The sequence below is a fragment of the Chelonia mydas genome, chromosome 5 (assembly GCF_015237465.2).
Source record: "Chelonia mydas isolate rCheMyd1 chromosome 5, rCheMyd1.pri.v2, whole genome shotgun sequence".
Classification (NCBI taxonomy): domain Eukaryota; kingdom Metazoa; phylum Chordata; order Testudines; family Cheloniidae; genus Chelonia; species Chelonia mydas.
The window spans coordinates 15839069-15852650 of NC_051245.2; the positions used below are offsets into that span (position 1 = coordinate 15839069).

General features: G+C 42.4%; 1 protein-coding gene across 4 annotated transcripts in view; it reads right to left on the reverse strand.

Annotated features, from left to right (window-relative positions):
* Positions 1 to 13582, reverse strand: part of MYO5B (myosin VB) — a 357700-nt gene that overhangs the window by 233246 nt on the left and 110872 nt on the right. For all 4 annotated transcript variants that reach the window (XM_043546335.1, XM_043546334.1, XM_027817527.3 and 1 more), the window contains exons 2-4: positions 11114 to 11224; positions 3286 to 3457; positions 693 to 837 (exon numbers count right to left, since the gene is read on the reverse strand). In XM_043546335.1, coding sequence (XP_043402270.1) covers positions 693 to 837; positions 3286 to 3457; positions 11114 to 11224 — 428 coding nt within the window. The remainder of the gene's footprint in view (positions 1 to 692; positions 838 to 3285; positions 3458 to 11113; positions 11225 to 13582) is intronic.

Sequence of the window (13582 nt, forward strand, 5' to 3'; positions counted from 1 at the left end):
GTCACCCTGCTTACATAGGGGCAACGTGACCGGAGATTCTAGGGTCAATTACATCTGTAAAAAAATGTATGGGTTCCCAATGACCTCGTGAACTAGTGGGCTGCCCTACAGTGTCTCATCACTAGCCAATTGTCTACATGGGATGGAGCGGCAGTCTGATGTACAACTCCACTCAGCACATATTGAGGTCATCTACAGATTCAGCAAAAAGTTGATTAAAAAGGAATTGTGAAACGCTTGTTTATTGAAGCTGCCACGACCACTAGGGACCAGTGAAAGCTGGTGTACCACAACGTGTACTGGCATCAGGCAGACAACCAGATAGGATGCTGCCACAGGAACCAGGATATTCTGAACTTCTAAAGAGTTGGAATCCTCACAGACCAGAGGACTGCTGAAAGACTGCTGAGGTGAGTTTGGGAGCAGAAAAAGTGTGGTGCACCCCACTTTGGGAAGGGGGGGCGGGCATAAGGCTCTCAAGGTAAGTTTTCCTTTTTTGTTGGGTTTATGAAGATAAAAGGCCCAGATATTGCGTAGGGTTTTCTTCCTAGCTGAGATGCAAAATTTTGCCTTGTCCTCCATAAATTACACTATTTTCATTGGTATGAATTGGAATTATATAATCTTGACCACCACCAAGGAAGAACAGCCATGGTTCTGAATGTAAGCCTCTTAACCAACATATCACCCACCTAGCCATTTGCTTGTAGGCTTCTTCTGCCACTGCATAGATGTGAGGATCCATGTCCCCCATGTTTTGGCCACTGTATGCATAGATGACATCTTGTTCATAGATTGGCAGTTGTTCGTACGGGTTAATGGCAACAAGAACAATACCTAAATAAAACAGACAAACATGCAGACTTTAGAATTAAAATGAAGTCACAATAGTTTAGAACCTTTTTTCTTTCTTTCTTTTTTTATTTTTATTAAAACAAGGAGATTCAAAGAATGCATAGAACAAAAGGGTCCAGGTTCTTATATCAGCTTTTCTTTGAATCATGTAGAAATGGTTAATGCACTGGTGAAAAGAACAGCTCACATTAAGCTATGGAAGAGGAGCATAAAATATATGAGATGAATAGAAGTCCATCATATGAAGTAGGCCCTTTGGGCATTTCCCTGCCCCCAAAAAGGTGAAAGATGCTGCCGTGGATAAGCCATATCCACATAATTGAACATCCACTGAACCCAAAATATTTTGGTTTCTGGATTTCGGATGAAAATGCAAAACCATAAGATTAACAGAAATTAAATGCACATATCATGTTAAAGGAACATGAAAGATCTGAATTAAAAAAAAAAAAAATCTTTAAAAACTTCCTTTCCCTTCCTGTAGGAAATCCAGACTGCTCAGTTCATCATAAAGTCACACCACTGGGCTTAGGAACTGCAGTCATCCAAAAACATGGCATCCCACCCCATCCTGTAATCTTATCCAGGCCGGGGGGAAATCAATCAATCCATGGTATCCCCATGGATTTGGGAGGGTTGTCTACATGGATCAGAGAGTATGTGTGCTACAAAAACTATTGACAACAGCATGAGAGGATGATAGAATCAGAAGCCTTCCTCTAAATATTTTCTGGGTTTGTGGGCTTAAATCTGACACTAATGTTATTTTAACCTGCTGTAGGAGGAGTATGGTCTGGTGGCTACAGGTAGAGACAGGAGGACAGCTTAACCTTGAATTTTAAATGTTCCCAATTCATGTCAAGTTGTTAAAGTTAAGAATGCAATAAACCAAACTCAGTTTTCAAATTCAAGCCTCTAGGTCCATTACAGACAATTTAATTAAATAGAAGACCCTGGATGGCACTTTGAATGACAGAACCAAACTTTCAGAGAAAAATTATTAATTAAGCAAACAGGCATACAATTATCATTTACACAGGTACTACAATTATACTCATTTTCAAAGAGGGAAGAGCATATCAATAGGTGATCAGTCCACTGACAACAGAATGAAGTATAGTTTATAATCCTGTAACCTAACAATACCCTTTTGGTGTTAATTGGAGCTCTCTTGCAATTTAGCAAGGCTACTCCTTTTATAACCCATTATAATACTAATTAACATTAAACATAGCCATTACCATATTCACATTTCCACCATCTCTTTATTGGCTCTTAACACACACATAATTTAAATTAACATCTGAATCAATGTCCTTCTCCTGCTATCAATATAGACAGCGTTTTAATAACATTCCAAATTCTCAAAAAAACACACTCATAAAACTCCCTGCTAAAACCAGTTATAACCAAAATGTAACCCGGGGTTACATCCTTGCTAACTTCAAATTTCCCATCTTACGGTCTCCGACTTCTCTCTAACTTGTGCTCACACTAACTAGCTCAATTTCCCACTCCTCTATACTTAGAGTAACTTAGGCCAAGTCTAATTTCTGTTTATTTCTTAACCTAACACCTTTTATCGGCTGAAACAAGACACCTGGGTTCTACTCCTACTTCTGCTAGTGACCTCTCTGCACTTCAGTCACTCTAATCGTTAAGACAGGTATTACATCATCAGTTCCAAAGAGGTGTTGTGTGGCTTAATTAATGAATACGATAAAAGCTTTGTTATCTGGCATGTTGGTGGAATGGGTGTGTGTGTGTGCACGTGTGAGTGTGTGAGTGTGTGTGTGTGTGTGTGTGAGAGTGTGTGAGTGTGAGAGAGAGAGTCAAAAATTCCAGTTAACTAAGAGGGAGGGAATTTGGGTGCAGGAGAGGGGTTGGGGCAGGAGGTTGGGGCGTGGGAGGAGTTTTGGGGTGCTGGATCAAGGCGGTGCTCACCTTGGGCGGCTCCCTGGAAGCGGTGACATGTCCCTGCTGCTCCTAGGTGGAGGCATGGCCAGGCAACTCTGAGCACTGCCTCCACCCACAGGCACTTCCCCTGCAGTTCCCATTGGCCGCGGTTCCCGATCAACGGGAGCTGCGGAGCCAGCCCTTGGGGTGGGGGCATCACACGAAGCCCCTGTAGTCGTTCCTCTGCCTAGGAGCAGTTGGGACATGTTGCCACTTCCGGGGAGCCACGCAGAGCCAGGTAGGGAGCCTGCCGGCCCTGCACCAACTGGACTTTTAATGGATATCAGAAATGCTGGTGTCCAGAGCTTTCCAGCTGGTAAAGTGCTGGATAACACAGCTTTTACTGTATATGAGGATAAGAGGAGCTATGTAAATATAAAATTGTTATAAAAAGATCAGTATTAGCATATAAGAAATTATTAAACAGTGCAAAAAAATCCACAAACCCTGATGTAGATATATTGTAATACTCACCACAGTAGGTATAGATGTGATTCGATTCCAAGAATCGAACCTTTAAATTATGTAGGACAGCAGGCTCATGGAGATAACTTAGAGCTGTCAGGTCATTTTCGCCCACCAGAATATCTGGATTACGCAAGAAGGGCAGTTGATTGGTTTTGAGATCAACTGGATATTCGTAGATCTGAAGTAATACAAATTGCACACAAAAAATGGTTAAAAAATAAGAACCGTCTAGCTTCTTCATATTTGTTTTTTTTTAAACTCATGTAGGGGTAATTCTGCCCTCAAAAGATTATTTGTATAACATTAGCACCTAGAGGCCCCAACCAGAATCCAGGCCCCATTGTGCTAGATGTTGCCCAGATAGATAAAACGTGCACATATTGTCTACCGAAGGGAACAGGAGTTCTACGCACCCACAATGGTCACCCTTGAAAAAATATTTTCAATTATTTTTGGATAACTAAACAATATTGCTTTCGTATTTCCTGTATTCCTAAGGGATTTCCAAGTACTGAAAAAGGGCAAATACTCTGGACATTGCACAAAGGACAAAATTCACTGCTGAAGGGTGAATTTCATCCTTACTGAATAAATTTATCTAATCTCATTTTCTAAATCAAACCCAGGAAGTTTTTAGGGGTGACCAAGGAAGGAGATGGCACAAGCTACCTCAAAGTGTTAGTAACACACAGTACCATATACCAAAAACAGTAAAAGCATAAATGAATCTGACATGTGCATCCTTATTTATCCTCCTCTAAGGTCAGCTAGAGTCACAGAATCCAGAGTCCTTCCCTTTGACAAAGTTATTTGTTGACTTTTTTTTTTTTTAATTAAAAGTCACTTCAAACACATTATGCTCTATACTCCCTTCAGTCTCTTCTGACAATGGGGAAAGGATGCAAAGGAGCCAACACAGGAGCACTGTAGACTTACGTGAGCAACATGGTAATGGCATTAAAACATATGGCTCACCATAGGCTAAAGAGTTTTGGCTCTTCCCCAACTGAACAGCAGAGCCGCTGATTAGAATCAGCATGACTTTTCCCCCTTTATCTGTAAATACCTTTGTCAACTTCCCCGTGGGCACTTCCACTGTCAGACACTTAGGAGACAGATGTCGTCTTGGGAAGTTTCCAGTTTGGTATTTACTGAATACATTTAACATTTGTTTACGCTTCAGATGAGTTATGTTCCTGCCCCCCTGAAAACTCTGAGTTCCTCCAGCAATAGTGAAACCCAGCTTGTGAAAGCAGGAAGAGGCAGATGAGAATTCCCATGCCATTCATTTTATCCAACAAGCTGTTTGGTTTAGTTATATAGGCACGTACCGGAAAAAGTGAATATATTAGCAATGGCACAACAGATAGTGCTTAGAGCAGAGGGGACGTAGGCAGGTGATCTGTGGGCGATATACACATGAATACTAGGTGGGGAAAAGCATACCATGGCCATTCATTGCCAGCTATGTCAAGTACGTTCTGCTCATTTGCCTCTTGGACAATCTAACAAACAGCTCCAATTAATATTTTGGCAGCTAATGGATGCTTATAGAAGAGAAGAGGAGTTCATTTTTCAGTCCTCAAAAGACATGCCGACTCTGCCACGTTTCAGGCCTTCAGTTCCTCAGCCAATAGCATGGAATATTTAGCAGAGACTCTCTTGAAGTGATGTGACAAACTGAAGCCTCCCTGTTGCCACTGCCTTGACTCCTCATCCGCCGAAGTCTTTACCCTCCCTTTCACCCCTCTCTCACCTTGATGGCTGCAGAGAGCCTCCTCTGTGGACTCCCCAATTCCTCCCTGCCCAGATTCCTGCACGTGCAGATACCATTGTCAGATTTAACACATGGCCCTATCTTTCCCACATTCAGAACTACCATCCAAGATCAGGGCCCTCAATGTGCTAAGCACTGTCCAGACATGTAACAAACATGGCAGTCCTCGCTGTCAAGGACCACAATCTAAACGGGAGACAGGACTGAAGAGGAGGACAAAACAGACAAATAGGACAGTAGAATGAAGAAACCAAAAAAAAAAAAAAAAAAAAAACCACACACACCACCAAAAAACCCACCACCCAACTTCATCACTCATTTTTGGTTCCAATTAAAAATTGTCCTCTCAAACTCAAAGGAACAGTGCCATCCCGCTTCAGACGTTGCTCCTCTCCCTTTCCCATTGATTAACGCTGCTTCCTCTGTCCCTTCCAACCATCTTGCCATTGCTGGTGCAAAATCCTTCTCCTAAAACTATCTTCCTCCTAGCTCTCCTCACTTCCCTAATTGATCCTCCACAGCTTCTTCCTCTGTGACAGCTTGCTATTGTTATTTCAGTTCTGTACTGATGTCACTTAAACTTTACACACTAAGACCCTTTTGGTATGAAACGTACTGCAGAAATGAAGCCATGTGGCACATTCAGAGTTACTAGTCCAACTGCCAGCAGAAACAAAGCTACAACACAGATCAGATCACACTCAGCTTTTGGCCAGTCTGGTGCCATAAGCAAAGTAATCACCACACAAGAGTATGAAGTCTTGACTTCCCCGACCCTGCAAGAGGTCCCAACCAAGATTGGAACCCCATTATACTCAATTAAAAGATAAACCCTGCCCTGAAGAGTTTACTAGCTAAACAGACAAGACAGACAAAAGGTGGGAAGAAAAACAGAAGCACAGAGAGATGAAGTAATTTGCCCATCACCACACAGCAGGTCAGTGGTAGAGAGGGGAACAGAGCCTGGTCACCAAAGCCCCAACCCATTATCCTATTCAGTAGGCCATGCTGTCTCTTAAGATGCATAGGAGCAGCACCACCCATGCAACATGCAGACTGAGTTCTTCCACTCCTGAGAGAATCTCAGTGAAGCTTGAACTTTACAAAAATCTTTACTGCTGCAACTGAGTTCCAGGAGATAATCCCCACAGTCCTGCATTAGGATTTTTGAGAACCTAGGATTCCCATGGACTATGCAACACTGAGTTCATCACTCCAGGAAGAGATTCATGATATACACAAAGCAGCCAGGAACAGGCCTGCTGGAAAATCATAAATCCATGAAAATTCACTCAGATGAAAAGGATAAGAAAAAGGAGCTAGTAACAACAGTGGAGACATTTCAACTTTCAGGAACCAAAGGCTTTCAATTCCCTGAAAGATATCCTGATGTTCATGTAACCTTCATTTGATGCATGCGTCTGTCACTCCATGCTACTCTAAAGTTTATCAGGCCAACATGCACTCATCACTCTCAGCAGGGACTTCATAAGAATGGCCTCAACAATAAAAACCAGCTGCCCAGGAGAAATATTAAAAGGGAAAGACCCCTGTTATCCAGCCATGTAAATCTGTCTTTTTTTAAAATGAACTGAGCCTTTATTCAATTTATGAAGCCGACTTGGCTATGTAGCTATTGCTCTGAAGGATATGACAGACATGTCACTAACTGAAAAACCTACAGTAAATTGAATGGTCACAAAATAGCCTAAAGGACAGATTTCCATTAAACAACATAAAATAACGGTGGAATAAAAACCCCAAACCTTAGTCCAGCTCTAACAAACTACTTCAGTTTGGCACAGGTGGCCCTGTAATGTTATCTATCAGAATGACAGGAGCTGAGCTGAACTTTTATCATGCCATATTTTAGGTATGGACTGTTCATCCTACTCCATTTATAAGACCTGTACCAGCAGGAAACAGCTATCAACATCTGTTCAGAGCAGAAAACAGACCTTTAGAATTTAACCAGTCTTCTCTAAAGGAAGCTGAGTTAACTGCAAAGCAGCATCATAGGGAACACACACTAAATCTGACTGCGTGAATCCAAAGATGAATGTGCCCATCCAACAAACTTAAGGTATCTTAATGGTTTTATATCAAATAAACTCTGTCATAATATTGACGTGACTCATTCCTTTATGTCCTGGCAACAGCAGCTATGCAGTTTCCACAACGTAAAACAGCAAACAGTCTTCTGACCTTCCCTTCTTTACCACCACTACCCCCAGCCAGAGATACATCGCCCAGAATTGACAGGACTCACCCTGACTGTTTCTATGAGGTTCACCTGAACACTGAAGGATTTGAAGTGTTAAGATGCTGGAATCCCCACAAAACCCAAGAGGGGGAAATAACTACATGGAATTTGAAAAAGTGATGAATGTTACCAGACTGGCAGCACTGGAGCCTTCACATACAGCAGAGGCTCTGGCCGTGCAAGCTTCACCCACATAGCCCCCATTCCCTGATCTAGATGGAGAGCTCCAGAAGGTAAAAGGAAAGCCAGCCAAGCACGCACTTTTATCCAATCAAGCCAGTTAGTTCCAGTTGTGAGATGGGCAACACGAACTGAGCCAAGACCACATGCTCATTTCACATCTGTCACCTAATTCCTTGCTAGGATACGAGCACTGCCCTGAATTACTGGGCTCGCTGTTCTTCACGGAATCCTTGTTGGATTGTCTCAGAAGCAGAAGAAAGGTAACTGATTATGGAAATGAAGGAATCCACAGCTGGCAATAAAGCAGAAAGAAAGTTTCCTGCTCATTCTCTCTGGTAGTACGATGTAAGGGCAGGCAGCTCTGTGGGATGATCGGGGAGAGGAATGCGTGCGTATTGTTGGAAAGGGCACAGGCACTAGACTACTATTCTAAGGACACCGCATTTGCGGAGAGGAGAAAGATGAGTTCCTATGGGCAGCTTATTTGAGGTGGGGGCCTCAGATAAAGGAGTAGGCTGGCAAACCTGGAACACATTTATACTAGAGAGACACCACTGTTTTGCACACGAATGTTAATCACATCACTGGATTTCATTACTTGTTAGCCAGTGGGAGTGAAGAGTAGGAGAGTCTAACAGCTGGTCAGGCTGGCAGCTCCAAGGTTGGCTCTGGGTTCTGGAGTCTTGCGGAGAGTCTGACACTGGGGAGTGGGGGCAGGCTCTGGCAGACATCCATAACTAGGGCTCTATCAAATTCATGACTGTGAAAAAACACATCATGGACCGTGAAATCAGATTTCCCCCCATGAAATCTACCTATTGGACAGGAGGGGAAGGGGGACAAAGAATGCGAGGAGGTCCTGTGGAGTGGCACATGTGTTACATATTTATGGATGGCTCTTGGCAGATTAACAACCACAGGAGACGACTATCTGGCTGCACAAACGAATGTGTCCCCAGTCTCGTCTCTCAGTTCCAAGGTGCGTTATGTTGCTTTCCCAGTGACACTGGCACTCTGACATACTGCAACTGGCCTCTCTGCTTATACTGAACCAAAAAGAAGAACTGTTTTCATAACACTCTAATCAAGCATCTCTCACTCCTGCTCCCCGGTTGCCTGTTCAGTAAGAGGGTAACACACTATGTGCCAGTGTGAAACCGGTTCATTGGCAGGAGCTGTGAATTATTCACACAGCCGTTGGAGCATTTTCAGTTTGGGGAAGCAGTGTCTGCTAACTGTTCTAGTAACACAGCAGATTAAAAAAAAAAATTGCCTGCTCAATGGAAAAACCAATTTAGATGAAGCTGTTCATGAAAAATATATTTCCTGGCACGATTATACCAGTCACACAGATTGTAGGCTGTGCTAAAGCATGGTGCAGTAAGATCCAGCTGGCTTGTTGGGGAATTTAGTTCCTTTAATGTTCCTCAACAGAACATCAACCTAACTGGAGCGCGCTTAGTAGTTTCAGTGGCGCTTGGTCTTTGTAACAAAAGAGTGTCAGTAGAGTTGACCCTTGGCGTTTTGAGATGACAAGTGGGTGAAACTTCTCTTTGTCCATAGAGTCAAGTGGAAGCCTGTTGCACTTAAATGCTCAAGTTAGGGCATAAGCAGTGCACAGGCCTATGATGACCCTCTACACCCAATAAGATTAAGTCTCCTCTGTCCTTCTTTAAGAAATTACCCACCTATCAAAGCAACGGACAGTAGCAGTGTTGGGAATTTCCTGAGCAGAGCTGTCCAGTTTTCTCAGACTATAAGTCTGTGGGGAGCTGGGAACTTCATGCACTTCAGGAGCTGAGACAGTCAGAGGTTTGGCTGCCCTCTACCACTGTTTTCCATGATCCTCCAAATTTTGATGCAGTGAAATCATAAAGGCAGCCCTGAAGTAAATCCCATAGCCAACTCTGCACCACCATGACATGATAGAGTTTCATCATGATGTTGGTTTTGCCACATGCTAATGCAATGTGATTGTCTCAGCATGACGCTGTCCTGCAGAACAAGTTCATACTCAGCTGAAAAAGGAGACATCATAACAGACCATCCATTCTTCCCCAAGTATGAATCCTCAGCTCAACACTAGGAAGATAGTCAAGGTACTCAATCACTGATCAGTCTTACTTTTCAAATAACCTAGCTACAGATCATTGGTCTACAGACCTCATTTATCTAGGCTCTTCTTCCAGTCAACATGATATTTATAAGAACTGGATTAAAAAAAGGTTTCTCCTAAATCGGTCCAGCAGGACTCTACTCAGTTATTACCCATTTGGGTTTTTTAATGTTCTCTATTATTATAGGCAGCAGCTGCCCACAGCTTAGGATACTGGGTTGATTTCAGCCTGTGTTAGCAAGGGAAGCCTTTTGAAAAGTACTCTGAAAACAGACAGGCCTGAATTCTTTTAAAAAACTCTTTGACCATTCCTACACTTGGACAGCGCTCGAATCCTAGCAAGGAATTGGGTGACAGATGTGAAATGAGCATGTGGTCTTGGGCAACACTTGGAGTGCTTTGCTGGTACATTATATTGGCAAGGCATTCCTAGTGGGGGTACTGCTTATACTGGCAAAACTATGCTTTTAACCGTATAGCTTATCCCAGCTTTCCCCTCCTTCCCTTGCCCTGCAAAGCTAAATAAGCTATACAGGATCTGTGTTATAACCCCCATCTATGCGAGGGGCTTTTGTGGCACAGCTACGTCCATCACAATTCGTCATGCCTTGACATAGCCAACAAAAGTTTGTAGTGTAGATGTGGCCTTAGGCAAGTAATTCCATTAAAGAAGGCCCTCCAGTCAAAATGTTTCATGCTGGGCTCCATCAACTGCATTTTCCCCACTGAGTGCCCTGTCTCAATGGGCTGTGGTTAGAAAGCTGATATCCAAGATAACCAGGTCCCACCCACTAGTGAGTTTAAAGATTAGGGCCAGAATCTCTAATGTAATAAGTGTATGCATGTTGGAGAGGGAAAGCACCAAACAGTTTATAAGGAATAAACTGGCATTACTTTTTCTGACAAGTTCATTTAAAGATTGTAAAGTAACACCAGAGAGGAATTTCCTGTTTGTCACCCTCCTTTATCACCCTTTTTTACAAAAAAGACAAGGACTGAAATGAGATCAGGGGTTTACACTGGAGTAAACCTGAAAAGGCTGAGCATACACAGAAAGAAAAAAAAAAAGTGTTACTTGGCCAGTTATTTTTTTTTCTGTATTCTGTTGGCTTTTACTTCTGATTCATATTGCTTATTCAAACCTATAAGTAATATTTACTCCTTCCATTTCATCTGCCAGCAAAGTCATAATCTGGTGTTTGTGACAGTCTGCTGTTTTGAAAATTACCTGGATGTCTCTCTCTCTCTCACACACACACACACAGAGTAACTTCCCCGCAGAATCAAGTCAAAGAAGATAGGTGTCCTGCCTTGCAGCCATTGATTTGAATACAAATATCTTTGAGAACCCAAGACTGTTGCAAAGTGATGTACGACGGACTTTTTTTAAAAATACACCAAGAACTTGTAACGATTCAGGCTCATTCAGAGGATCATTTGAAGCTTAGATCTACCACTGAAAAGGGAAATATATATATCATTTTAATTAACTTACAGCGTCATCTTCAAATTTCAGATGTAGCCTTTTATCCCCTTCTTTGTAATCCTTGATAATTTCTGCTGATCTCCACACTTCATCAGGGTCAGGAATCCAAACCTTTGTGTACTGAAAAGAAAAATTCATGAAAACCAGTTAGGTCAGAAATATACTTATTCCCTAGGGATACAATCCTACTCTCATTGCAGAGTCAATGGAAGTTTCTGTCATTGGCTTCAGTGGAAGCAAGATCAAGACCTACCTGAACATATAGCACAACATTATGGTCATGAATCAGACTGCTTCTTGACTAGACTGGTTTACTTGCTTGTTACTAACTAACTATAAGACCGAGTACAGTATGATACACAACTATGTTCTAACTTGTGAAGTGATCTCTGAGTTTGATTTCACTGACAATTTACCGGTCATTGTAGGTAATAAAAATAATAGCATAATTCTCAGACAATTTTAAGAAAGCAAATGCTTCTTTTTATGGAATGACAGAAAGGTGGCTTTTGAAATACGAAAGATGTACTACAAAAAGCATAAGTAGGCAAAGCATAAACTTTTACAATGTTATCACAAAAGAGCAGCTTCTCATTAATTCGTTAATAGCTTCTTTATTAAAGCAGATACAACAGCTGTAAAGAGGTCAGATAAAAAGTGATGCCTAAAAAGGTTTACGAGAATTAAAAATCTAATTCAAAGAGCTGCAATGAATATTCACATGCATGCCCCTCAAAGGTAAGTGGACTTTTGATTTCTCCAAATGTCTCAAACATACAATTACACCTCTAAATCTGCAAAGGCCCCAGTGCGGGGGACGTTGTCAGAGACCAAGCCAAGGCAGGACACCAAAAAATTCATACTTGTTTTAATTTTTTTATGAAATACACACACAATATTACGCAATACACACAAAAAATTATGTTTAAAGAACATTCAGGTTGCATAGTCAAGCAATGCCAGAAGGTCATCTGTGCAACCTTAATTTGGCCCCCATGTGTGTATGCATTTGATAATCTTTAATTACATGAAGAAAAGGAGTACTTGTGGCACCTTAGAGACTAACCAATTTATTTGAGCATAAGCTTTCGTGAGCTACAGCTCACTTCATCGGATGCTCACGAAAGCTTATGCTCAAATAAATTGGTTAGTCTCTAGGGTGCCACAAGTACTCCTTTTCTTTTTGCGAATACAGACTAACACGGCTGTTACTCTGAAACCTTTACTTACATGACATCCCCACCCATACTATTTTTCCACCACAGGAAACCTGTTTCATTAGTGCAGTTAATTAGCAGCTACTCAATATTGTGTTTTATATTGTTCAGTGCAAGTCCCCAGACATTTTTTTTTACACTATTGCATACTATTCAAACCCTGCTCTGAAGACAATTATTAATTTCCTCATGGGTTTGTCTATGTAGCTCAACACTATAGTATAAGAATGCTTCACAAATACTATATTGCCAAAAACCCTGTGAGGCGAGAGAGGCCGGTATTATCCCCATTTAACAGATGGAGAACTGAGGCACAGAGATATTAAAGTCAAGAAGTATCCACTAATCTTGGATGCGCAATCTGAGGTGTCGAGGACTTGACTTTATGAAGTAAGTAGCGTTATTCAGCACTTCATATGTTCACAGAACAGCTTCACCTGACTTCAGCTGCAGCTGAGCGCTCAGCACTTCTGCAAATCAGATCTCAGGGGTTCCAGCTGAGCACCCAGAAAATGAGGAACACAGGTAATATCCTGTGAAAAGTTGGGTTGAGGCGACTTGTCCAGCCTCACACCAGGCGCCCTGCAGTAGACGCAAAGACAGAATCCAGTTCTTCAGAGAAGCATTCAACTGCCTAGACGGAGACCATCCTTTCTCTTCCTGCAGTCCCCTGCCTCATTCCTTACCCGCTTTCCAGCTTCTGCAACCAACAAAGAAAAGCCTCCTTTTTCACACAACCCGCATTTATTCCCAGGGCAGGACGTGCACTGCCTGGGGCAAGGGTCCTGCTGTGAGGAAAAAAAGTGTGCGACCCCCCATCACTAATGACTGTACATGTGCACAAGCAGGCCCAATTAACGTTGCACAGGCAACTCTGTCATTTCCTAATTGTGAGCGCTTGACTTTGTAACCTTAATGGTATTCTTTGAACATAGGGGTTTCCAAGGTGAAAAACAAAAAACCGGGGGGGGGGGGGGGGAGGGGGCAACAAATTCCATAATACTGATCCCTAGATGGGTCAGCAGCAGGGTGGCAACTTTAAGATGCACCACTCAGACCTCTGCCACTTGCACTAACACAGTAAATGACAGCAATACTAGGTTGTCACTCTTTCTGTAGACCAGTACAAGAAGAGGACGAGACACTTGGCCAGTGGGGTTCCACAGATATTTGCTGACAGCAAAGAAAAGCGGAGACTTGGGAATTTTGGGTTCTGTTCCAGGCTCTGAAGGGGAGCGAGCTCTAGGCAGCACAGACACCC